This window comes from Brassica napus, chromosome A5 (assembly GCF_020379485.1).
Source record: "Brassica napus cultivar Da-Ae chromosome A5, Da-Ae, whole genome shotgun sequence".
Taxonomy (NCBI): domain Eukaryota; kingdom Viridiplantae; phylum Streptophyta; class Magnoliopsida; order Brassicales; family Brassicaceae; genus Brassica; species Brassica napus.
Genome location: NC_063438.1, coordinates 22,351,998 through 22,375,606, shown reverse-complemented (window position 1 = coordinate 22,375,606; position 23,609 = coordinate 22,351,998). Strand labels below are relative to the sequence as shown.

Sequence of the window (23,609 nt, the reverse complement as noted above, 5' to 3'; positions counted from 1 at the left end):
TTGAGAAGAGGGCTCCACTTTACTCAGATGCAAGGAATTTCATGATGTTCTTAACACGCCTTTTAATTACTAATAACTTTTTTGGATTCCATTTCTCTTGTATATTAGTTTAATATCTGCCCCCCAACTATACTCATCCACTTGCTAATTTCTTTATGTTACACTTCATTTTTCACAAACATTTCTCTAATACAACAAAGATGACTAAAATATTAATAATTTCACAACATTTTTAGCAGTTTATGAAACTAGAGCATTTCCAGCAGTTTAGCAGTTTATGTATTTGAAAAAGGTGTTAAAAGACTAATGCAGGTTAGATAAAGACAAATACTGCTAAACATGTTACATAGGATACTCTACAATATGATCCATTGCAATCACATATTTTAAACCAAGCATAGAATGACATATGTCACTGTTTCATTAGAAATGTCGTTTTTGTCACATACCGAAGCTCTTTAAAATTAAATATTAAAAAGTTTTTAAAAAATGGGAAGAAAAAGAGGAGAGATTGACTGATAAGTGTTGACTACTCTTCACTTCACTCACAACCTTCCTTCTTCAGACAGAGCTTTCAAGGGTTTCTAATGGCTCCTCTCTCTCTCCTCCTCCACCTCTCGATTCTCCTCCTCTCTCTTCCTCCTCCCTCACTCCAAGACCTCGCCGCCGACAAATCCGCCCTCCTCTCCCTTCGCTCCTCCCTCGGCGGCCGCACATTCCTCTGGGACACCAAACAAACCTCTCCATGCAACTGGACCGGCGTCTCCTGCGACGCCGACCGCGTAACCGCCCTCCGCCTCCCCGGCGTCGCGCTCTCCGGCCAGATACCGGAGGGTATTTTCGGTAATTTAACAAATCTCCGCACCCTCAGCCTCCGTCTCAACGCCCTAACCGGAACGCTCCCGTTAGATCTCGGCAGCTGCTCAGACCTCCGGCGGCTTTACCTCCAGGGAAACAGATTCTCCGGCGAGATACCGGAGGTTTTATTCAGCCTCAGCAACCTCGTGAGGCTGGATCTTGGAGATAACGGTTTCTCCGGAGAGATCTCCTCAGGGTTCAAGAACCTCACGAGGCTAAAGACTCTTTACTTAGAGAATAACAAACTCTCTGGGCCTTTAGTGGATATGGGCTTGGGCTTGGATCAGTTTAATGTTTCTAACAACTTATTGAACGGATCTATACCCAAGAGTCTTGAGAGATTCGATTCTGATTCGTTCTTGGGGACTTCTCTTTGTGGGAAACCGCTTGGTGTTTGTAATAACGAAGGAACTGTGCCAAGTCAGCCTATTTCTGTCGGGAACATTCCAGGGAGTGATGGGAAGAGAGAAAAAGGGAAGCTTTCCGGTGGAGCGATAGCTGGGATAGTGATTGGATGTGTTGTTGCGTTCTTCGTGGTTGTTATGGTTCTGATGGCTCTCTTTGGGAAGAAGAAAGGGAGGGACGTGGACGTTGGAAGAACCATCAAGCAGCTTGATATCGAATCTCCCGGGGAGAAAGCGGCGGTGGAAGCAGCGACGGAGAGTGGATACGAGGCGGCTGCGGCTGTGACGGGGAACGCGGAAGTGAACGGTTCAGGGACGAGGAGGAAGTTAGTGTTCTTTGGGAACGCTACGAAGGTGTTCGAGCTGGAGGATCTGCTGAGAGCTTCTGCGGAGGTTTTGGGGAAGGGGACGTTCGGGACGGCGTATAAGGCGGTGCTTGACGCGGCGACGATGGTGGCTGTGAAGAGGCTGAAGGATGTGACGATGGCGGATAGAGAGTTCAAGGAGAAGATTGAGGTTGTTGGGGCGATGGATCATGAGAACTTGGTGCCGTTGAGAGCTTATTATTACAGTGGTGATGAGAAGCTGCTTGTGTATGACTTCATGCCTATGGGAAGCTTGTCTGCTCTCTTACACGGTAAAAGTTTATTTTATTTTATTATTATTCTTTTTTTGGTAGAAAAAGTTATGACTGAAAAATCATTTTAGAGTAACACGACTTATATTAAAAAAAAAACGAAACAGTTTTGTGAAGAATTTACACGGTAAAAGTTTTGTTAATGGTTATGTGAATAAATGGGGACAGTACTTAGCCTTGGATGTGTGTTCTAAGTTTCAAAGAATAGCTTTTGTTTGTGTTGTGCTTAACGTTATTGTTATGTTACAGGAAACAAAGGTGCAGGAAGGAGTCCACTAGACTGGGAAGTACGGTCACGTATCGCCCTTGGAGCTGCTCGTGGACTAGACTATCTTCATTCGCAAGATCCGTTAAGTTCTCATGGGAACGTCAAGTCTTCCAACATCCTCTTAACAAACTCCCACGATGCACGAGTCTCTGACTTCGGTTTGGCTCAGCTCGTCGGCTCTTCAACCGCAACCACAAACCGTGTTACCGGGTACCGTGCGCCGGAAGTAACTGATCCGAGGCGTGTTTCGCAGAAGGCGGATGTGTATAGCTTCGGTGTGGTGCTGCTAGAGCTGCTGACGGGGAAAGCGCCGTCTAACTCGGTGATGAATGAGGAAGGGATGGACTTGGCGAGGTGGGTGCATTCGGTGGGGAGAGAGGCGTGGAGGAGTGAGGTTTTCGACTCGGAGCTGATGAGTTTGGAGACGGTGGTGGAAGGAGAGATGGAGGAGATGCTGCAGCTGGGGATTGAGTGTACGGAGCCACACCCTGACAAGAGGCCAGGGATGGTGGAGGTTGTGAGGAGGATCCAGGAGTTGCGCCAATCGGGTTCGGATCAGGTTCTCTAGACCCATGGATGCAAGGAGGCTCGAGAGGTTCACTAGTGTGAACGATGGTATGAAACGCGGCGTTTGCTGGTGTCTTTATCTCTAAATGTGAAATGTTAGTTTAAGAATATGGCGGGGAATTAGAGTTGGGGTCGTTAATTTTTTTTTTTGTCAACTGGGGTCGTTAATTAGTTTCTTAATTTTGGTTTTCTTTTTTCTTTTTTCTCATGTGTGTGGACTGGGGCACTGATAATGATGAGTTCGTTGAGGTTGTAATTATTAGTGCTTTTAACTTTTAACTTTATTTCAGTATTGTTTCAGCCTTTTGTCAGTTTGATACCAATAGTATGCGAGCCCAAAAAGAACAAATAATTAGTAACTTTTATAATATGAAGTTATTAACCATTTCATGCTGAAAATGTTTTGAGCAGCTACGAATTATTATGTTTCTGTATGATGAAAGAATGAGACAATGTTTTTCTTTAACGTGTTTGATTGAATTCCATTTCACTGATTTTGTTTGTTAAGAGCATGTTTATCAGCAGCCCTTAAGCTGGTATCTTAGGTCTAGTTGCATTAAAAATAAAAGAAAAACATGAATTAAACTAAGTTCCGTCCCTTAATTAAGGGAGCGAAGGCACGTCCCTTACGAGCCACGTGTCTATTGTTCATTGGATTGAGGAGAAGTGGGTCTGTCGGTTTGGTCTCTTTTCTTTTTTTCCTTCTTTTTCTTTTCCTTCGCTCCTCTCTGCGTTCGTCGATTTCTCTTCTTCAAGGAGCTTCTCCTCAACGAAACGTCGGCGCTCCCGAAGGCTCTTGTCGATGATGGAAATCGGCGTCCCCTCTATCAGTTTCTGTCTTCGACCAAGAAAAACGACGAGATCTAAAACTCGTGGTGGCTGTCGGAGACGAAGGAGAACGGTGACTGTTTCAAGCGAATCGAAAGGTCAAACCTTTCTCTCTGCCAGACGAAACCCCCCGAGATTTTTTATAAAGGTAAAACCTTTGTATTTGATCTTTTGAATTGGATATAACCTTTGTATTTGCTCTGTTGAATTGGATAAACCGTTGTGTCAATTGGACAAAACCTTTCTATTTGCTCTGTTTTGATCTTTTCCTGTCTTTGTGTCTTTAGATTGGAAGAACAAGAGGCATGCTAAGGTTAAGGGAGGATGAAGAAACTACAGAGTGATGGTTTCTCGGGCACCGTTGCATTGTCTTGTGATAGTATCTCAAACACATACCAATTGTTAATCAAGGTAAAAGCTATAGTTGAAGTGAAGTGGTGAAAGCACCGTGATTTGATAAATGGTGAAAGGTTTGTGATTTTCAGAAGAAGAGTATAGTTGTTGTTGTTGTAGTCTTGTGTAGTCAGTCACGAGAGATGTAGTTGTTGTGTGTGTGTAGTCATGAGAAATGTATGTGTGTGTGTGTCACGAGAGATGTAGTTGTTGTGTGTGTGTTCTCGTTGTAGTCTTGTGTCACAAGACACCCTTTTAATTCACGAGACACACTTGTAATTCATAAACAAACTTTATAAATCAGATACCATTCTTCTCTTTCTCAAAATATTGAAGTCTCCATCCTCTTTCTTGTTTATCTCACATTCTTCATCTCCATTTTCTTAACTTGTGTTCTTATATACCATCATTAAGAAACAACCAATAAACCATTAAAATTGAGGGTCTCTTAACAAACTCTTTTATCTTAAATTTAATAGTTAAAAATTCACTAAGAACCACTTAAGGGTTTTACCAATAAACATGCTCTAACAATTTGTGTATAAAATGAGATTTTGTTACACTACTGAGAAAAAAGTAGCTTTTAGTTGTCATCATATATTGATATTTTGTCAAAATAATATTTGATTTTCTGTCTCTGTGATAAAATATACACCTCAGTTTTGCATTTTCATGAGCATTTTGGTTTGGCTTTAAAAAGGCTTGGCTTTGGCCAAATTGTAATAAGCATTATTACTTGGGACGCGAGTTTGGTTGTGGCTCATCTTTCCAGCCTTTAGATAGAAGATCATAGTTGATTGATGCCAACTGCGACAGGTTCTGCAAAACCATGAAACAAAGCAACTTACTTAGAGCGCTAAGTAAAAATGTACGAACATAGAACTCAAATCTTAAAATCAATAACTAAATAGCCTTTGTATACTCGGTACAAAACTGGCTCTTAACAGAGAAGTCATGTGATCAGTACCTTAAACGAGAAATTACTGAAAGAGTAATCTACAGGTATGCCAGACTCCGACTCTGCTTGTCCGTCGCTTTCTTCAACCTGTGTATCACCATTTTGATCCATTTTGGTGAAATTATTTACATTCGAAGAACATTAATGAAAGAGTAAGGAGGTTGAATTCAAAGAGTGGATCAGTGAATGTTACCTCTCCCTCTTCATGACCATTGCTCGAACAACCACTGCTGCCACTCAAGCTATCAGCATCACTATAATCTTGAACCTCACCCGATGGGAAAAATTGCTCATCAGATGTGTTCCACGAGTAGCGACTTCTGAAGTAACTAGTGTCGATTGCACTCTCTGAAGCTGGAACAAATGCAGCCTAAAGAAAACTAGTGTTAAACTTTGCATACGACATGAGGGTCCGTTTCTGCAAATCATATATCATCAAAAGAAAAAGATACAGCACCTTTTGCCTCGCTAGAGTGTCCCAGTTGATGTCCTTAAAGAAGATGTGCTGCTTGACCTGCGCCATGAACTTATTTTCAGTAAATACAGCAAACTGGAACAAGTCATTACAGAAAACGACATCAGTTTTTACCTCAGCAGCACCTCTAGCTCCAAGTCTCAGATGAGGATCTTCTGTTAAAAATCTAGAAAGAGAAGATGACATGACGTTACAAACAATAACATGTCTTTTATCTGTAGAGAAAAGATTCTATCTAGTATGGAAACACAGAGTTTGAGATCTTCTGTTAAAAATCTAGAAAGAGAAGATGACATGACGTTACAAACAATAACCTGTCTTTTATCTGTAGAGCAAAGATTCTATTTAGTATGGAAACACAGAGTTTGAATCAAACGTCCTTAGCATGTACATTAACTATGGACGTTAGCGAAACAGATAGTTACTCAATATAGTGAGCAGAAAAGAGTTGTTCATCGGTGTTTTCTATTGCACAACGGATGATTCTGGAAGCGACCAGTGTGAAGCGTATAATTAGAAAGGGAGAGAGAATATATTTTACCGGTCAATAATATCGTGGGCTTCAGCACTCATTTCTTCCGGGACATGAGGCCATGGTATGTTACGATTGAGAATATTGTCAAATATTTGCTACAACAAACCAAAGATAATGCAAATAAATGTTAAAAGCCAAAATGAGATGCAAGCTACTCCTTATAGAAACATAAATAATCATTTCATATGTAAGTTGCAGGAGTACAACAGCCTGTACAAAACCTAACACGGTACTCGGAGACCTTGAGAAACATATGTTCCGCACTCAAAGCATTAACAAGAAACAACATATGATTAGTCTCTCACCTGAGGTTGCTCAGCATTGAAAGGTGGAATTCCCACAATGAGTTCAAACAGAATGATTCCAACAGACCACCAATCCGCAGTTGCAGCTGAAAAATATTGCAAGTATATGTCAATTTTGTCAACTTGGCATGTGATAAACGGAACAGAAACATCTGAAACTCGGTAGTCCAGCTTTCTAACTACTAAACACATCAATATTATGCAGAAACAGATGTGTAGAGCGTATTTTTTTCCTGGCTCAATAACCAACCCAGCCGAATACCAAGCATTCTACTCAAAAAACCATTTTTGATTAGAAGATAAATATACAGCAAGATTAGAACGCACCATGTCCTGTCCCTAAAAGAATTTCTGGTGCTAAGTAGTCAGGAGTACCCACAGCAGACCGTTTCTTGCGCCTTTCAAGTTGATGCTCGGATGTGGGTAATTGTGATTCCTCCTCATCAAGTAGAGATATCCCAGGACCAGACAGATCATCCGTGCTGTTGATGAGACCAACTTTGGAGAGCCCAAAATCTGTCAACTGCTCAATACAGCGAAACAAACCACAAAAGACGCAGTGATTCTGAGAATTTATTGCTAAGACCAGAACACAATCTCCTAATCCTCAAATAACAAGACAACCAAAGTATTCCAAAAGATGGCCGAAGAGAGTTCTAACAATCGAAAAAATACCTTAATATGACCATCATGCGCAATCAACAAATTATCAGGCTTCAAATCACGGTGAACAACACCCTCAGAATGCAAATATTCCAAAGCAAGGACCTGAAAAGAAAATTGATCATGAAATCACTTTCTAGAACTTCTATGGCATGACTCAAAAATAAGCATGCAGAACTTACCACTTCGGCAATATACACACGGACAATATCTTCCTCTAAGCAACCCAAATTTCTCAACAAAGAATACAGGTCCCCTCCATTCAAATACTCCATCACCAGATACAGGTTGTCACGACACGTGAAAGAATAGAAGAAACGTACCTGCTCAAAAGAAGTTACGTTTAAAGATGTAGATCTATCCAAAGAATGTGCTTAAAGGTTAGACCTGCTCACCACAAAGGGATTGCGGACATTGATCAAAATATCACGTTCGGCTAGTATACTTTCAACAGCATTCTTTCGGATCATATCTGCCTTTTTCAGAACCTGAAGAGTATAACAGACATTACAACACAAGATTAGAGAAAATCCAACTAAAGATTTTGTCATCCACGTCATCCTAACTACAATATTTTTCACAAAAGAAAAGAGAACTAAGAGAGAGCAAACGCAAAATATATTTTACCTTGATTGCAAATAGATCTCCTGTTGTTCTCTTTTTAGCCAAAAAAACTCTCCCAAAAGCTCCCCGACTTATTGGTTTTATGATCTCAAAATCATCTATGGATGTGCGGTCGCGCGGGTGTACTGGACTGGTCCTCAAGCCTCGAACAACATCATCTTCTAAAGGAGCATCTTCATCAATTACAGTGCTTGATAAGTCAACCTTTTCATCATCCAGAAGCTCACAGATCTGCAGATATTTCTCCCTACATAATGAAGAAATCTATACTTTCAACACCTAATATTTCTGGAAATCACAAAACCTCTACAAATTATACATGAACGCAAAAAGAAGAGAGAGGGAGGGACTTAAAAGATATCTCATGCCAAAAATAACACAAGAAACTCACCGGATTAACTTTTCTATGCGAGTCCCAAAAGTTTCTACTGTAAGTGCATCAAACTTACTGCGGTCTATGACAACCCTCAGATCTCCAAGACAAGAAAGTAAAAATGGAATTGATTGTTCATCACCCGGGATGGCATCTGCTGCACATTTTGCTATGTCAGCAAGTTCGCTCATCTGCATCAAGAGTTTCTATCAGAGAAATATTTAATAACGAAAGAAAATTTATGAAGATGGAGCATAACCATCACAAACCTGTGGATATTCATCGTGATCATGGAAAGTACCCTTGCCTCCTAGAATCATTTCAATTGGATCAGGTCTAGGGGTTGGAATTGGGGATCTAGGAGTCATGCTACTGGCAGATGAAGTTGTCATGCCTTGATCAGACTTGGAACCAAAACGGGTTTTACATGACATTAAGGGTAAACCTCTCAGATCATCCATAAAAACTGAATTATCAGTCTCTGGGAGACAGTCAAGCATGTCTTCTGACCCTCTCCGCGACCAATCACTCAACCTTGGCGAGAGAACATCACACTCTTGAGTCAAATTTGAATTGGATACTTTCATACCATCTGGGCTTTCTCCAGCTGCTAGGCTATCCTTATGCCTGAAGGTCTCTGCTATCTTGTCTAGAGTTCCAGCAACTGCCATAAGCCGCTCATCAACACTCAGACCTTTCTGGTCATATTTATCAGCTAATGTACAAATTCTAGAGTGATCTTCAACATGGGTAGTGGGAACCTCCTCCTCACAGATACGGCACATTATTGAACTTTCTTCCGAAACAAGTGGCTGTTCCCCCCAGTAACCCCAAGATACATTGTGCCGATGCTTGGGGGAATGTTCATGAGAATCTTTTGCGGGAGGGCCGCTGAGAGTAGAGATAGCCTCATGTCGATTTCTAACCAGATTTGGAGGTTCAACTTTGTTATGATTCTGCTCTTCTAATGCTGGCGCTTCTTTCACAGTTTTCAGTACTGGAGTTGGAAGTTTCTTCCACGAAGACATTCTATCAATGTTTGCAGGAGATTCAGATTCTTTAAGAACATCATCTTCAGGAGGAGAGAGGGGAGGAACTGAGCGTACAACAACGTCCTCCTTCCATTGCAAACCACGCTGTTCCTGACTATAAGCTTTCTTGGTGGATGGTGGCATCTTTAAGACCTTTGCAGCACTTGAACTCCTTCCCGCCCCGCTGGGAGGTATTTTTTCTATAGAATGCAAAACTCTTGACTGACGTAGTTGTACAACTTGTTCCTCTTCTCCCCAACTTTCCTTATGAAACTGTAGCAATCTCGTACATCTGGTAAGTATAAAAAGCATCCGAGTATGAAGCTGTTTGAGAACGCCCTGAGGAAGCTCTTGACGTCTATCATCTAAATCTTGAACTATGCCTTCACACTGAAGCCAGAAATCTCCAGGAGTAGTCATAGCACAACTGCGAGCCAAAATCAGTAAGTCTTCAAATGTTTCTTCCCACTCAGGATGGCTTTCTGCATTTTTCTCAAGAATTCCCACCAGGTCCGCAGCAAATACCTTAAGGTCAGAGTTTACTTCTTCCTTTGCTTTATCAAATTTGGCCCGAATCAGAACCAATATTTCCTGGAAAAGACAGAGTATTAGCTTCTGCATACGGAAAAAAAAAACTCACACGGATTAATAGAGATCGGAGACTCTTCAATACCTCCACATTGTTCGACCTACGAGGCTTCCACAATGGAAAGGGCCGTACACCTTTAGAGTTCAGCTCATGAGAAAAGCTTTTGATGTCACCGGGAAACCTCTTCCGAGGAGCACTGGTCATACGAAGTAAGGCTTGATAACGTGGTGATTCTGACTCTTTGGGATTTTCCCACTCATACGAATTCTAGAAAAGATAAACATCAATGCAAAAAGATCACTTAAGCGTAATACACAGCACAACCAATAAAAAAATATATATATATATATGTGATGGAGAATGGGGTACCTCTGGGGTGCAGAAGTCTGAACTTTTAATAGGGCCAGAGCGGCCTGCGAAGTAGAACCATAAGAAAACTTAGTATAAGAACTGAAGAACCAACAGAAGACATACAATATCGAGATACTATTCAGAGTAAGACGTGCCAAAGGCAGTGATAAGGTCCAGTTATCAACACACACGGATGCTCATCCTTAAAACTAACATTTCTCTTACATCTTACAAGCGAACATTCTCATCGCATAAGACTCTTATCACATTACCATCATACAGAAAATTCTCAATACGTTTTTATGTATCTGAGGACATACCAACTCCCGATGAGGATGCAGCATTCTGCAATCGAGATCCTGAAGGCGGCAACGTAGGGCTGAGGCTCTTCGGCGGTCCTCCAGTATCAGGAGACATACTACTATCACGATCACTCGCTTGAGCGCGACTCATGTTCTCTTCAAACCTCAGCATCACACTCCCAGCTTCCTTCTTCTTATCCCCACTACCAAATCCAGACGAACCCGAACCCGAACCAGTATCAGTAGCCATCTTCGAGAGCTTACTCGTACACAGCAGAGGCGGAGTCTTCTCATCACTCCGAAAATTGAAAACACTCTCCCGAGGCAAAGGCCCCGATCTCGTCTTGATCCGGTTCAATCCCAGAGACGACGCCATGATCGGAGAAACAAACGCCGGTCCTCCTCCGTTCTTCTTCGCCTCGGAGCTGGGAGACAAGTTCGATTTCCCGATAGAGTGAGGAGACGGAACTTCTTTTCCCTTATTCTTCTTCAAACCGTCTTTAATCGACGACGCCTGCTTACAACCGAAGCCGCCGAGTGAGCTCGGGCTATGGATCGGGGATTCATCCTTGGAAGCGGATTTGGACTTCTTCTTGTCCGATGGATTAGGAGAGTTGGAGCCGACGGATCTGGGGCTGTTGGAGCTATCCGGGCTCGAGGATCCGGATTTTTTTGAGGAGAAGAAGAGTTTGTTCTTGAACACCATTCTCGATTCGAAAAACCTAATCAGGATACTAGGATCCAACTCAAAAGTTAGTGGTCATTTACACACTTGTAACTTCGAAAGAGAACTGTCTCTGTGTATATGATTCGATTCTGTGGAGATCTCAGAGGTTCAGAGGTGCGGAAGCGACGAGGAAGAAGAAGAAGAAGGAAGGCGTGACTGTAGTGGTAACCGTAGATTTAGAGTCCCCCCAAATGTTTTTTTTTTTTTGTATAATGACTAACACAGAAAAATAGGTCAACAAATGTCAAATTCTGACTTATCATTTGACTTTTGATTAAGATTTTAAACTGATAAAACTAAATTTTCATCTACAAAATCATTTTCCAACAGCACAAACCAGCTTTTTCATTTTTTTCAAATTCGAAAAATCAAAGACAAAAGAACAAATTCGAGAAATGAAAGACAAAGGAACTAAGTAAATAAAAAGTAAAACAAATCATCATGTTTATGTGATAGAATAAATTCCTCATGAGGAAAAGATCAGTGACAACTCATCCCGGAAAAGTGTTGTTAAAGGATGAAGTCATGGGTTCAAGACTCACCAAAAACCTAATTATGAAGTCAGAGAGAACTCATAATGAAACTGAAGCAACCTCGTACATCTAGTAAGTATGAAAAGCATCCGAGTGTGAAGCTGTTTGAGAATGCCAAGAGGAAGCTCTTGACGTCTATCATTCAAATCTCGAACTATCCCTTCACAACGAAGCCAGAAATCTCCAGGAGTAGTCATAGCACAATTTCGAGCCAAAATTAACAAGTCTTCAAGTGATTCCTCCCACTCAAAATGGCTTTCTGCATTTTTCTCAAGAACTTCCACCAAGTCCGCAGCAAATACCTTAAGGTCAGAGTTTACATCTTCCTTTGCTTTATCAAATTTTGCACGAATCAGAACCAATATTTCCTAGAAACGACAGACTATTAGATCCTGCATACAGCAAAACTCATAGAAGATTAATAAAAATAAGATATTCTAGAATACCTCCACATTGTTCGAAATATGAGGCTTCCATAATGGAAAGGGCTGTACACCTTTTGAGTTCAACTCATGAGAAAAACTTTTTATGTCACTAGGAAACCTCTTCCGAGGGCCAAATCGTCCGGAGCGGCCTGCGAAGTAAAATTTGAGAAATATGAAGTGAAGAATCAACATGCGACAAACATACCGTTTAATTCATAACAAGATGGTAAAAGGTGGTGATAATGCTCATCCTTAAAACAAGCATTTATATTATATCCTACAAGCGAACATGCTCATAACAGGAACGAGACGAGCATAAGTCTCCATCACAATATTACATAAAAGCTCTCAAAGAAAAAAAAGCTCTCAAAGCGTTTTTATGTCTTAGATGAATTAAATATAATGGATTGAGAATTTGAGACAATAACATCATATCTGACACTAACCAAATCAATATATTATTTGTTTCTGATGAGAACATACCGACAAAACCACCAGCGGGGATCGGGTCAGGGACAAGGGTTTCATCCTTGGGAGCAGCTTCAGGCATATTTGTGTCTGATTGTATCGGAGATTTGGAGCCAACAGAAATGGGACTATTGAAACTATTGTGGCTCGAAGATCCGGATGAGAAGAAGAGTTTGTTCTTGATTACCATTTTACAATTCTGCTAGTTCAGACCAATTTACGACACTACAATCTAACTGAAAATATATTATTAATGCCTAAAACAGAAAAAAATCAACCAAATATGGTTAAGACAGAATTTGGTTGTTTGACAAAAAAAAGACGCAGATTTCGGATTTGGCACAAGTTTTTCAATATTTTAATATAATTAATGAAAAATTCTCCTAGATGATGATGGGTTTAGATTTTGACTTTGATTAATTAATACTAGTATAAAACCTTTTTTTTAACAATCTAACTATATTAAAAGGACAATAAGGAGCCTCCTTAGGTGTGCCACGTAGTATCGGAAATTCAGACCAATCGGAAGACTTCTTTTTGCCATGTCATTCAGACCAGTTATTAATATGGGCTTGTGTATTTTTGTTAACGTCTAGAAATTTGTTATCCAGGGAGGCCCACTAAATTGATATGTTATTGATATAGATGGTTTACTGCACTGTTTCTTAAGTTGGTAAATAAACCAAATTATTGTCCCCTCGAAATCCAAGTCAAATTAAGGTTAACGAGATTTTGTTGAGAAAACGTATCACCACCTTCCTTTGCGACTGCGACCATAGGTTTTCCTCCTTGGTCTTCATTTGTTTGCCGGCTTACTGGTAACGCTTGAGCTTATTAGAGAATCCGGTTAACTTAGATTAGATTCTGGTTAAGTTTAATCATCGGTTTAGCTTCCCTTTACTAAACCGTATACAATGTATGTATAAATACAGCTCATGTACGTACATTGATAGATTGAGAAAGTATTTTTTACACTAATAACGACTTTCTTGTTATGGTATCAGAGCACATACTGAGCTTCCGCCATTGATTCTCGACCTTCGTCTTCTTCAAATCGATTCAAGGATGAGCGTTTCTGTTCGTGAGCTCACGATCGATCTCTGCCTTCATCTCCTTCTCGATTTGATAGAACTGGTATCGCGAATCGCCTTCGTCTTCTTGATTTTGTTGCTCGATTGAATCGTTCTGTGCTGGTGATTGATATCTTGAGCTGTTACTTGCTGATTCTTTGCCGTTTTGCGTTCTCATTGATCTTGATTGATTGTTTTGCCGTTTGCTTTCAACATCACTTGATTCAATGAGTTCCACGGGTCAGCAACAGTCCGTTCCAGATCCAGCTCGTTCGATTACTGATTTGTACGAGAATCCGTACTATCTCCACTCATCGGATCATGCTGATTTGATACATGTTTCCGATCGTTTGTCTTGCGGTTTGGAATTTCACTCGTGGCATCGTTCGATGAGGATGGCTTTGAATGTTTGCAATAAGCTTGGGTTTATTGATGGTAGATTCCGAAACCCTCTCCCAATCATCGTGATTCTGGATCTTGGTCAAGATGCAATGATATGGTGGTGACTTGGCTTATGAATTCTGTTTCCAAGAAGATTGGTCAAAGCTTATTGTTCATGTCTACTGCTGAATCCATATGGAAGAACTTGTTGACTCGCTTTAAGCAGGATGATGCTCCTCGGGTATATGAGATAGAACAGCGTCTGAGCACTATTCAACAAGGTTCGATGGATATCAGTACGTATTATACAGAACTTGTTACTCTGTGGGAAGAATATAAGAACTATGTGGAGATTCCGGTTTGTACTTGCGGCCGTTGTGAGTGTAATGCTGCTTTGCTATGGGAGAAGATGCAACAGAAGAGTCGTGTTATGAAATTTCTGATGGGTTTGAATGAAGCGTATGAGTCTACACGTCGTCATATTCTCATGTTGAGGCCTATTCCAGATATTGAGGATGTGTTTAACATGGTGGCACAGGATGAACGACAGAAGTCAATTAAACCATCTACACGAGTAGATAATGTTGCTTTTCAGAACACTGGTCCAATTGAGTCTGCAGTCAACGTTCAGGATCCTAGCTACTACACTGGTCCATTTGATAATCCAGCTTATGCTGCAGCATATCAAGGCAATCGCTTTTCTCAGAAGCCTGTCTGTACCCATTGCAAACGTCACGGCCACACTGTTCAGAAGTGTTATAAACTTCATGGTTATCCTCCCGGGCATAAACTACATCAGATGACTTCGTCGTCTTCACGTGGTCCACAACAACAGTCTACTCCTAAGCCTCAGTTTCCTCCACAGAGCCAGTTCCAACAGAATCAATCGACTAATGTGGCTAATGCTGTTGCTGCTCCTAATCCTTCTTTGGATCTAAATCAGTTTACTACGGATCAGGTTCAGAGCTTGCTAGCACAACTGATGGCTCAAACAAGAGTTGGTGATAAGCAGTCTTCTCAACAACCAACTGGTACTATTACTGAACACAGTTTCAAGGCGTCTACCTCTACTGCTGGTAAGGTTTCGATTGTGTTTCTTTCAACCAACCTTCGTTTTGACAATCACATTTTAACATTCCAACATCATTGCCTTTCGACTTTATATTCCATTTTACCATATGGTTGTTGGATTGTCGACAATGGTGCCACTAGTCATGTATGTTCTGACTTGAGTTTGTTTAGTGAAGTGTGTCATGTTTCAGGTGTAACAGTCTCTTTACCTAACGGCACTAGTGTTCCAATCAGTCACACGGGGACAGTGCATATTTCGGATACACTTACACTTCATAATGTTTTGCATGTTCAGAGTTTTAAGTTCAATTTGATGAGTGTCAGCTCTTTGCTTCAAAACCGTGATTTGTCTACTCATGTTTACTATGACTCTTGTTTCATACAGGACCATATTCGGGACTTGACGATTGGTAAAGGGTCACTTTTGCATGGTCTTTACATTTTGGAGCCTCAGTTACATGCTAAAACAAATTCTTTATGTGGATCTTTGGTTGATGGAACTCTGTGGCATCAACGTCTAGGACACCCTTCATTTACAAAACTGCATCACATTCCTGGTATCCCTTTATCGTCTAAAGTCAACACAACACCTTGTACTATCTGTCCTTTAGCTAAACAACGTAGTTTACCGTTTGTATCTGGTCCAAAGTTGTCTGTAAACCCATTTGATCTTATACATATAGACATATGGGGTCCTTTTTCGGTTGAGTCTATAGAAGGTTTCAAATATTTTCTTACAATAGTTGATGATTGTACTCGTGTTACTTGGTTGTATATGTTGAGGAATAAAAGTGATGTTAAAACAGTTTTCCCAACTTTTCTAACTCATGTAGAGACTCAATTCAAGACTATTGTTAAGAAAGTTAGAAGTGATAACGCACCTGAGTTGGCTTTCAAAGACCTCTTTCTTTCTAAGGGTATTATTCATCAATTCTCATGTGCTTATACACCACAACAGAACTCTATCGTTGAACGAAAACATCAACATTTGTTAAATGTTGCTCGTGCATTACTCTTTCAGTCTAACGTTCCTCTTGCATATTGGTCTGAATGTGTTCTTACTGCTTTCTTTTTGATCAATAGAACACCATCCTTGTTGCTTGATAAACTGTCTCCTTACGAAATACTTTTTAAGAAAGCTCAGGATTTTACTTTTTTACGATCGTTTGGTTGTCTTTGCTATGTTTCGACTTATCTTAAAGATCGTAACAAGTTTACTCCCCGTGCAAATCCATGTGTGTTCATTGGTTATGCAACTGGTTATAAAGGGTATAAGGTTCTTGATTTGCAAACCAATATTGTGAGTGTTTCTAGAAATGTCGTTTTCCATGAAACAACTTTTCCTTTTACAAATGTGAAATCATCTGAATTGCCTCTTGATTTGTTTGGTCCTACTATCTTACCTATGCCTATACCTGTTGCATTGGATGTTAGTTCTTCATCTGACTCTGTGCTGCATGACACACTGTCCTCGCATAATACATCGTCTGCTAGTGCCCCTTTAGCACAAGAGACTGTTGCAGCTGATGCAGTGCCGACTTCATTGATCAATACTCGGCCAAGACGTCATACTAAAACACCAGGTTGGCTTTCTGAATATCATTGCAACCTTCTTTTTAATCCTACTCCACTTAATCCTCATATTTCAGAAACCTTTGATACTGTCATTTCCTTTCCTTTGTCCTCTGTTCTCACTTATTCCAAACTTAATCCTCAATATGAAAATTTTACCCTTTCCTGCACAATCGAGACTGAGCCTCATACATTTAAAGAGGCTGTGCGACATGTGGTTTGGAATAATGCCATGGGTGTTGAGATTACTGCTTTGGAAACTAAGGAGACATGGATCATCGTGACGTTACCACCAGGGAAGCATGTCATTGGCTGTAAGTGGGTATTCACCATCAAATATAATCCTGATGGCACCATCTTGAAGTATAAAGCTCGCTTGGTTGCCAAAGGTTATACGCAGCAAGAGGAAATTGACTACATTGATACATTCTCTCCGGTGGCTAAACTTGCAAGTGTTAAGTTGATTTTGAGTTTGGCAGCTTGCTTTGGTTGGAAGTTAACGCAAATGGATGTTACCAACGCGTTCTTACATGGTGATCTTGACGAGGAGATCTACATGAGTTTACCACTTGGCTATACACCTTCAAATGGAGTTCCTCTACCTCCAAACCCGGTATGCAAATTGCGTAAGTCTTTGTATGGCCTAAAACAGGCATCGAGACAGTGGTATCATTGTTTTTCGAAGGTGGTTTTAGCTGCTGGATTTACTCAGTCTCTAGTGGATAACACTCTTTTTGTTCGGAAGACTTCGACCTCGTTCACAGCATTGTTGGTATATGTTGATGATATATTGATTGCATCCAACAATGATGAGGCTCTGAATGAACTGAAGACAGCGTTACATTTGGCTTTTGAGATCAAGGATATGGGCGCTCCTCGATTCTTTTTGGGTTTGGAGATTGCACGCAATTCAACTGGTATCTCTCTGTGTCAGAGGAAGTATGCATTGGACATTCTTTCTTCTACTGGAATGCTAGCGTGTAAGCCCGTCTCTGTTCCAATGGATCCTTCCGTGCATCTTCGTAAGGATACTGGTACTCTTCTTCCTTCTGTAAAGCCGTATCGTGAGTTGATTGGACGACTGTTATATCTCACAATCACAAGACCTGATATCACCTTTGCTGTGAACTATTTGAGTCAGTTCCTCTCTTGTCCCACAGACGTTCACTTACAGGCTGCACATCGGGTCTTGCGATATCTAAAGTCCAATCCAGGCCAGGGTTTATTTTACTCTGTTGATTCTGATATCTGCTTAAATACTTTTGCGGATGCTGACTGGGCTACTTGTCCAGACTCACGACGATCAATATCTGGTTTCTGTGTGTATCTTGGCAAATCATTGATCAACTGGAAGTCCAAGAAACAACAAACCGTGAGTAGAAGCAGCACTGAAGCAGAGTACAGGAGCATGGCACTTGCCACTTGTGAGTTGATATGGCTTCATCAGCTCCTGAAAGATTTAAAGATCACGGTCACTACCTCTGCGAAGTTGTTCTGCGATAACAAGTCCGCTATTCACATTGCTCACAATCCGGTGTTTCACGAACGCACGAAACATGTCGAGATAGATTGTCATACTATCCGTGATCAGATCAAGAATGGCTTCATGCGGCTCTTTCATGTCTCCACCAACAATCAGCATGCTGATATCTTGACAAAGGCGCTACACCCGGGTCCATTTCATTCACTACTTCGACGTTTCTCCATTTCAAACCTCTTCTCTCCTTCTTCGCCTTCGGTTTGAGGGGGGTGTATTAGAGAACCCGGTTAACTTAGATTAGATTCTGGTTAAGTTTAATCATCGGTTTAGCTTCCCTTTACTAAACCGTATACAATGTATGTATAAATACAGCTCATGTACGTACATTGATAGATTGAGAAAGTATTTTTTACACTAATAACGACTTTCTTGTTAGAGCTTTTATCCGATTGATTCTGTAACTCATGATAGTTATTGCATTTAAACACATCTACCCACTACTTTGTCTTCAATTCTTCATCTTCTTAATCAACTGATCTTAGTCCTATATAAATAGAGTCATCACGAGTTTCTCTCACAACCTCCTCTTCCTGTTCTAATTGTAACTTTTCATCTCACAAAAATACAAGGTTCTAAAAATGGTGTCGCCAGACTGTTGTCACTCTTGCTCTGTATTTCTGGAAGGCAAGAAATATCAAAAAAGAAGGGAAACTTATGGGTATCGACATGGTTTTGGTGGATGAAAAGGTACTTGATAATCCATTAAATTTGTAGAAGCTTATAGGTTGTGAAAAAAATAGTTTTCTTATGTTTTTCCAAAACTGAAAAATGTTTTAATGTTTACATTATGCTGGACCGCAGGCAACTCTGATTCAGGCTTCAATCAGAATTGAGTGCACCGACTCGACACGTTCTTGGCACCACAATTTACTAGGCTCTTTATGAGCTACATGGATTCGATGTTACTAGGAGTAACCACAATTTCAAGCTTGCAGAGACACCTGTTTCCATCCGATTCAACGACAAAACCAAATCACTGAGATTGCAGCAACACTCAACCCTTTCCCTTACGAGATCATCCGGTTGACCAGCTGCTCTCGCTTGCCATCACCAACACCGAGTTACCAGGTTTGTCTCCTACCCATTTTCCAACGCTGTCCTCTTGGTATTGCTGTAAAAATCTTTGTTCCCCCTGTCCTATGCAGATGTGGTTGGTGAAGTCAGGAGAAACAGCAGTAGAAAACAAAGAGACTAAGAAGAGGCAGAAAAGATGGAGAATAAACTCTGCAGCAAGGAGGGAGAAGATGGGGATGACTGAGGAATTGATAGTAACCGCTTCTATATTATTAACACAAACACAAAATTTTGTAAGCTCGATTTGCCACTCACTTTACTATGAAGGCTTTCTGATTCTCTCCAATTAAACTAATTGATGATCGCTAGCACGCTATGATGGATCATCCCATGATTCTCTGGTTTCTTCTTTCACCGCTTTGGCTGCATGCTTTAACAAAATCTGTTTTAACTTTCGTTAATCTTTTTTGTAATGCACGACTGTAATGATTATTAATTGGGCTTCTCTGGATTTAACTAAGAAAACACTGACATGAGCTGGACTGTACTGCTTTTTTTTAATAGAATGACATATTTAAAAAAAAAAACACAAACATTTTCTATTTAAACCATTGACGAGCATGATATTTTGCTTTATTAATAAGCGAAGTGAGGAAGTGAGGGTAGCTCTTGGGGAAAATGTTTGTGTTTTTGTTTTTCTTGAGTAAGAATTTGTGTAATAGTCTGTTATGACATATTTAAAAAAAAACACAAACACAAGGACCCACATTTTTTTTATCAACTTTAGAACAATTAAGTTATAAGACTTACAAATAGAAAACAACTTTGGATACGTAACACTGGTGTCCTGCAGAATTAATATTGTTATCGTTTTGAACAGCAACGAGAAGTGGAATTGAAAAATAAAGTTTAACACCAAATTTTGTGCCATGGTTGAAAATGCCCTTAGGCCATCTCCAACAAGACACCAAAATACCAAATTTGGTGTAATTTCATCTCCAACAACACACTAAAATTGACATCATTCCACCAAATTTAGTATAATGTGAATAGTGTTACACCAAATCACACCAAATCTTTAAAATACATATTTTAATATGTTTCATTTAAAAATATAGTTTAATTACTATCAAATTTATAATTAAATATAAATATATTGTATTATTTGTATTTTTTTCATATTTGGTGTAATAATATTCATCACATAAAATCTCTAAAATACATTTTAATATGTTTCATTTAATAATAGATCAATTACTATCAAATTTGTAATTAAACATAAATAATATTATTATTTGTATTTTTAGTTTATTTCACATAATTAAAATTAAATTTTTATTTTTTAATTTTATCTTCAAAATAAATCATTAAATAACTATTATTATTTATCACTTACAAATAGTAAAATATAAATCTAATCTAGATGTAACAAAATAATTATTTATCAATTACAAATATTAGAAATATAAAAATTTTAAAACTGAAAACATCAAATAATATATAGTATTACTTTTGGTGTAAGATTTGATGTCATTGTTGGAGATGATAAAAAAAACATCAAGTAATTTTAACACCAAATTTAGTGTTATTGTTGGAGATGCCCTTAGTAATGTTGTGTTTTCTTTTTTTTTGTTTTGGATTATGATACTTCTTATTTTTGTCTGATATACCTGCAAAATAGGTTTGTTTAGTTACAAAGAGAATTTGATTGAAAATTTATATTACTGGAGACAACATTAAGCAATATAAATTAAGTTTTTACATTTTAACATTTTGACAAAAAAAATTAAGTTTTTAACATTTTCAATAACCTTTCACACTAAATTATATGTTTAAAGATATGGTCTCTTTTTAACTATAAAGTAATATAGTAACACTGCTTTCACAATTATCACACTGAGAGATACCTTTAGAAACTACACATTTTTAAAACTTAATTTTGGTAAACTAATACAGTATTGGCTGAAGGTATAAGTCTCAATGTTTAAGTCTTCAAGAACGATGGCAAAGACACGAATGTGAAACAGATTAAGTTTGTATAATTTGTGTTTGATGGTCATCTAGCCAAAAATAAAATTTTAAAGATCAACAGAATAACAATAAGTCATGGTTAAACTTAGAGGAAATTAGATAAAGGTACAATATTATTTATATTTCATATTAATTCAACATAACTAAATGGATAATTTCATATAATTAACAATATATTTATTGTGGAAACAACGTCTAAAATAATTTTTTTTTAACATTCCAAATGAAATGAGCAAATGATAAAAAAATCAATATAACAAAATAAAAAAATATGTTAAGATTATATTTTTATTACAATAATTCATGATCAGGGACGGTCCATACCCAGTAGAGGCTCAATTACAATTTACAAAATGTGCTCCATTTAATTGAATATTTTAAAAACAAATTTTAAACCAAAAAAGGAACAAAATTTTTGAGCCCTAAGCAGTCGCCTACTCTGCTTGTGCCATGGACCGGATTTATTCATGTTATGTTATATATTATCAAATTTTGTTTTACTCAATTCATATTGCGCTCAAACATGTTCAAAATGGTGTAGTCTTAAACCGACATTCAAAAATACTTTAAATTCATGATTTAAATTTATAAAAGTGTTACTAAAAAACTTTTTTTCTCATACACTTATTTTATAATACAATTTTGATTCTTTATTCAAGACAGTATACAAACAACACAATAATTCCAAACTATCTACTAATCAATAGACACAATTTTTCAAAACATGTTATCCGCGCGTAGCGCAGAAAAAAAGGCTCTAGTACTGGTATACAACTAAAATTTCATTACCATCTACACATCATTTTCCAACACAACTGAATTTATCAACCGCTGAAAATTTAATTAAGCGCTCCATATTTGATCAAGTCCATTGGGCTTATATTATATTTTGATGGTTAGGGTCTCTTTGTTCATCTAACAAACATTGCTTTTTTTTAAAGGCTTCTAGCTCCATGGAATACTACGGCAAGGGGATTGAATACGATCGAGGCCGAAAAAGGCTCGGTAAGCAACCGTTTTTATAGAGGATTATGGGTACTTCTCAACGATTTGAGGCTGTGTGCTGCCAAACCTTAGTCCTTTAATTATGTGGCCTTTTATTTGACTCCTTGGCCTTTAACATTGCCATAGTTGTTCCCATGGAGGTGTAGGAGAAGGTGCGAGATTGCATGCATAAATATATTCCACCGTGATTGCATTGGTAGTAAATATGGCTTGAACACGTTTTTTTTATTGCAAATAGCAACAAGTATATTTAATTTCGATTATTGTTATATAGAACTAATGGATTTATGTTTGAAATAGTTAGCAATATCTGAGTTTACTAAAATAAGAAACTTGCCAAGCTAGAAACCTAATGAAAGTTACCATCTCTCCGAGTTAAGAACGATCATATTCAACGACCAAACCAGCAGCACTAACATAATTAAAGAAATATTCATTCTATCGGATGCATGTTCCATGTATTCAGTATCTCCCTATCGTTGGATGTTCAATGTGGAGCATAGCGTGAAAGATACGCTTATGGCATCTTTTGATATTATCTTCTCTCCGTAGGTTCACTTTTGATCTGATCCTATTATCTATATGGAATGTTGTGTTTTACAAAACTGCATCGTAGTACTTTCATATCAAATGAATATTTTATTTTGATATCAATATTGAGAAAATACATAATTAAAGGCTGGAGAAAATAACGTGTGCTACATTTCCCCAGAACGATGTTATCGTGAGCGAGATGGGCGAGTTGTTGTGTACTTGACCTGCTTTCCAACTTTCCATTTTTATAAAGCTTCTTACTGTATAAAACATTTCAAAACGTTACAATCTTACTAAATTAACAAGAATGTGACGCAGGAAATGGCGTAATTTCATCACCAGGACCACATGCATCTATAAACTACTCAGCAGCACGATGTCAACGAATCGTTTTAGTATTAAATTTACATTAAAAACATTTTCTTTTGGTTCCAATATTTACATTAATACAAGTATAGTTTAAGCAAAGTATATACTATTATTTAATCGCAAAATAATACAGTATATAACATTGTATATCATTGAAGTACACTGACAAGATTAATGATTTTAAAAGTGATATAATAATTGAATTGTGACATAATCACATGGGGTATTAAACTATTCGTACTAACTATACAATATAAAATACAGCCGATATATAGTTTTTTTTATTTTTGCAAAATAAAATTTAACATGCAAATGTTTTATCTTGGTCAAGAGAGAACGTGCACGAAAGTGCTAATATTAATTAGACATTTTTATTAAACAAAAGGGTTAGGAAATCCTTAAAACAACGAGTTTACAACTTACGTGCTTCATACGCGCGTGAGCCCACAGTTTCGCTTGTTTTAAATAAAAATAATAATTAAAACTGCCGCTTCGCATCTCGTGAATCATTCACGTTAAAAAATTGACTGGCAGCTAGTGACGCGCGTAAATAAAATAATGCACGTGCCGGACCGCCAAAAGAAACCCACACGCATAAATCCTATGTTACATGGAAACGGAAGCGGGTACGTGGAAGCGGAAGCGTAAGGAAGCGCAGAAGCGAGATTTTTTAAAATATTAGGAAGTGGGTACGTGTTGGAAGCGTAT

The 23,609-nt window shown here is 38.6% G+C and overlaps 2 protein-coding genes and 1 long non-coding RNA gene across 3 annotated transcripts; 2 read left to right on the top strand and 1 right to left on the bottom strand.

Moving 5' to 3' along the window:
• Positions 1-556: 556 nt before the first annotated feature.
• On the top strand, positions 557-3,133 carry LOC125608994 (probable inactive receptor kinase RLK902). The gene is made up of 2 exons (XM_048779684.1): positions 557-1,899; positions 2,149-3,133. The coding sequence occupies exons 1-2, from the start codon at positions 588-590 to the stop codon at positions 2,733-2,735; spliced, it is 1,899 nt and encodes a 632-aa protein (XP_048635641.1). The 5' UTR covers positions 557-587; the 3' UTR covers positions 2,736-3,133.
• Positions 3,134-3,237: 104 nt separating this feature from the next.
• On the top strand, positions 3,238-4,273 carry LOC106356273. The gene is made up of 2 exons (XR_001272033.3): positions 3,238-3,710; positions 3,850-4,273. It is a non-coding gene; the product is annotated as an uncharacterized LOC106356273 (long non-coding RNA).
• Positions 4,274-4,521: 248 nt separating this feature from the next.
• LOC125608993 (probable serine/threonine protein kinase IREH1) lies at positions 4,522-11,074 on the bottom strand. The gene is made up of 17 exons (XM_048779683.1): positions 10,180-11,074; positions 9,878-9,921; positions 9,593-9,775; positions 8,158-9,510; positions 7,907-8,079; positions 7,519-7,762; positions 7,287-7,379; positions 7,074-7,214; positions 6,904-6,996; positions 6,556-6,751; positions 6,229-6,314; positions 5,930-6,018; positions 5,503-5,554; positions 5,371-5,427; positions 5,107-5,283; positions 4,923-5,000; positions 4,522-4,774 (listed from the first exon to the last, which is right to left on the bottom strand). Exons 1-17 carry the CDS (start codon positions 10,865-10,867, stop codon positions 4,688-4,690), a joined length of 3,834 nt encoding a protein of 1,277 aa, XP_048635640.1. The 5' UTR covers positions 10,868-11,074; the 3' UTR covers positions 4,522-4,687.
• Positions 11,075-23,609: the final 12,535 nt, after the last annotated feature.

What these genes read in the sequence shown, in the direction of transcription:
- LOC125608994 (XM_048779684.1), top strand. Translation starts at nt 588, where the DNA reads ATGGCTCCTCTCTCTCTCCTCCTCCACCTCTCGATTCTCCTCCTCTCT. An exon ending in CTTGTCTGCTCTCTTACACG is followed by an intron (nt 1,900 to 2,148) that starts GTAAAAGTTTAT and finishes GTTATGTTACAG; the next exon opens with GAAACAAAGGTGCAGGAAGG.
- LOC125608993 (XM_048779683.1), bottom strand. Translation starts at nt 10,867, where the DNA reads ATGGTGTTCAAGAACAAACTCTTCTTCTCCTCAAAAAAATCCGGATCC. An exon ending in TGCATCCTCATCGGGAGTTG is followed by an intron (nt 9,922 to 10,179) that starts GTATGTCCTCAG and finishes TCTACTTCGCAG; the next exon opens with GCCGCTCTGGCCCTATTAAA. An exon ending in TCTTTTAGGGACAGGACATG is followed by an intron (nt 6,315 to 6,555) that starts GTGCGTTCTAAT and finishes AATATTTTTCAG; the next exon opens with CTGCAACTGCGGATTGGTGG.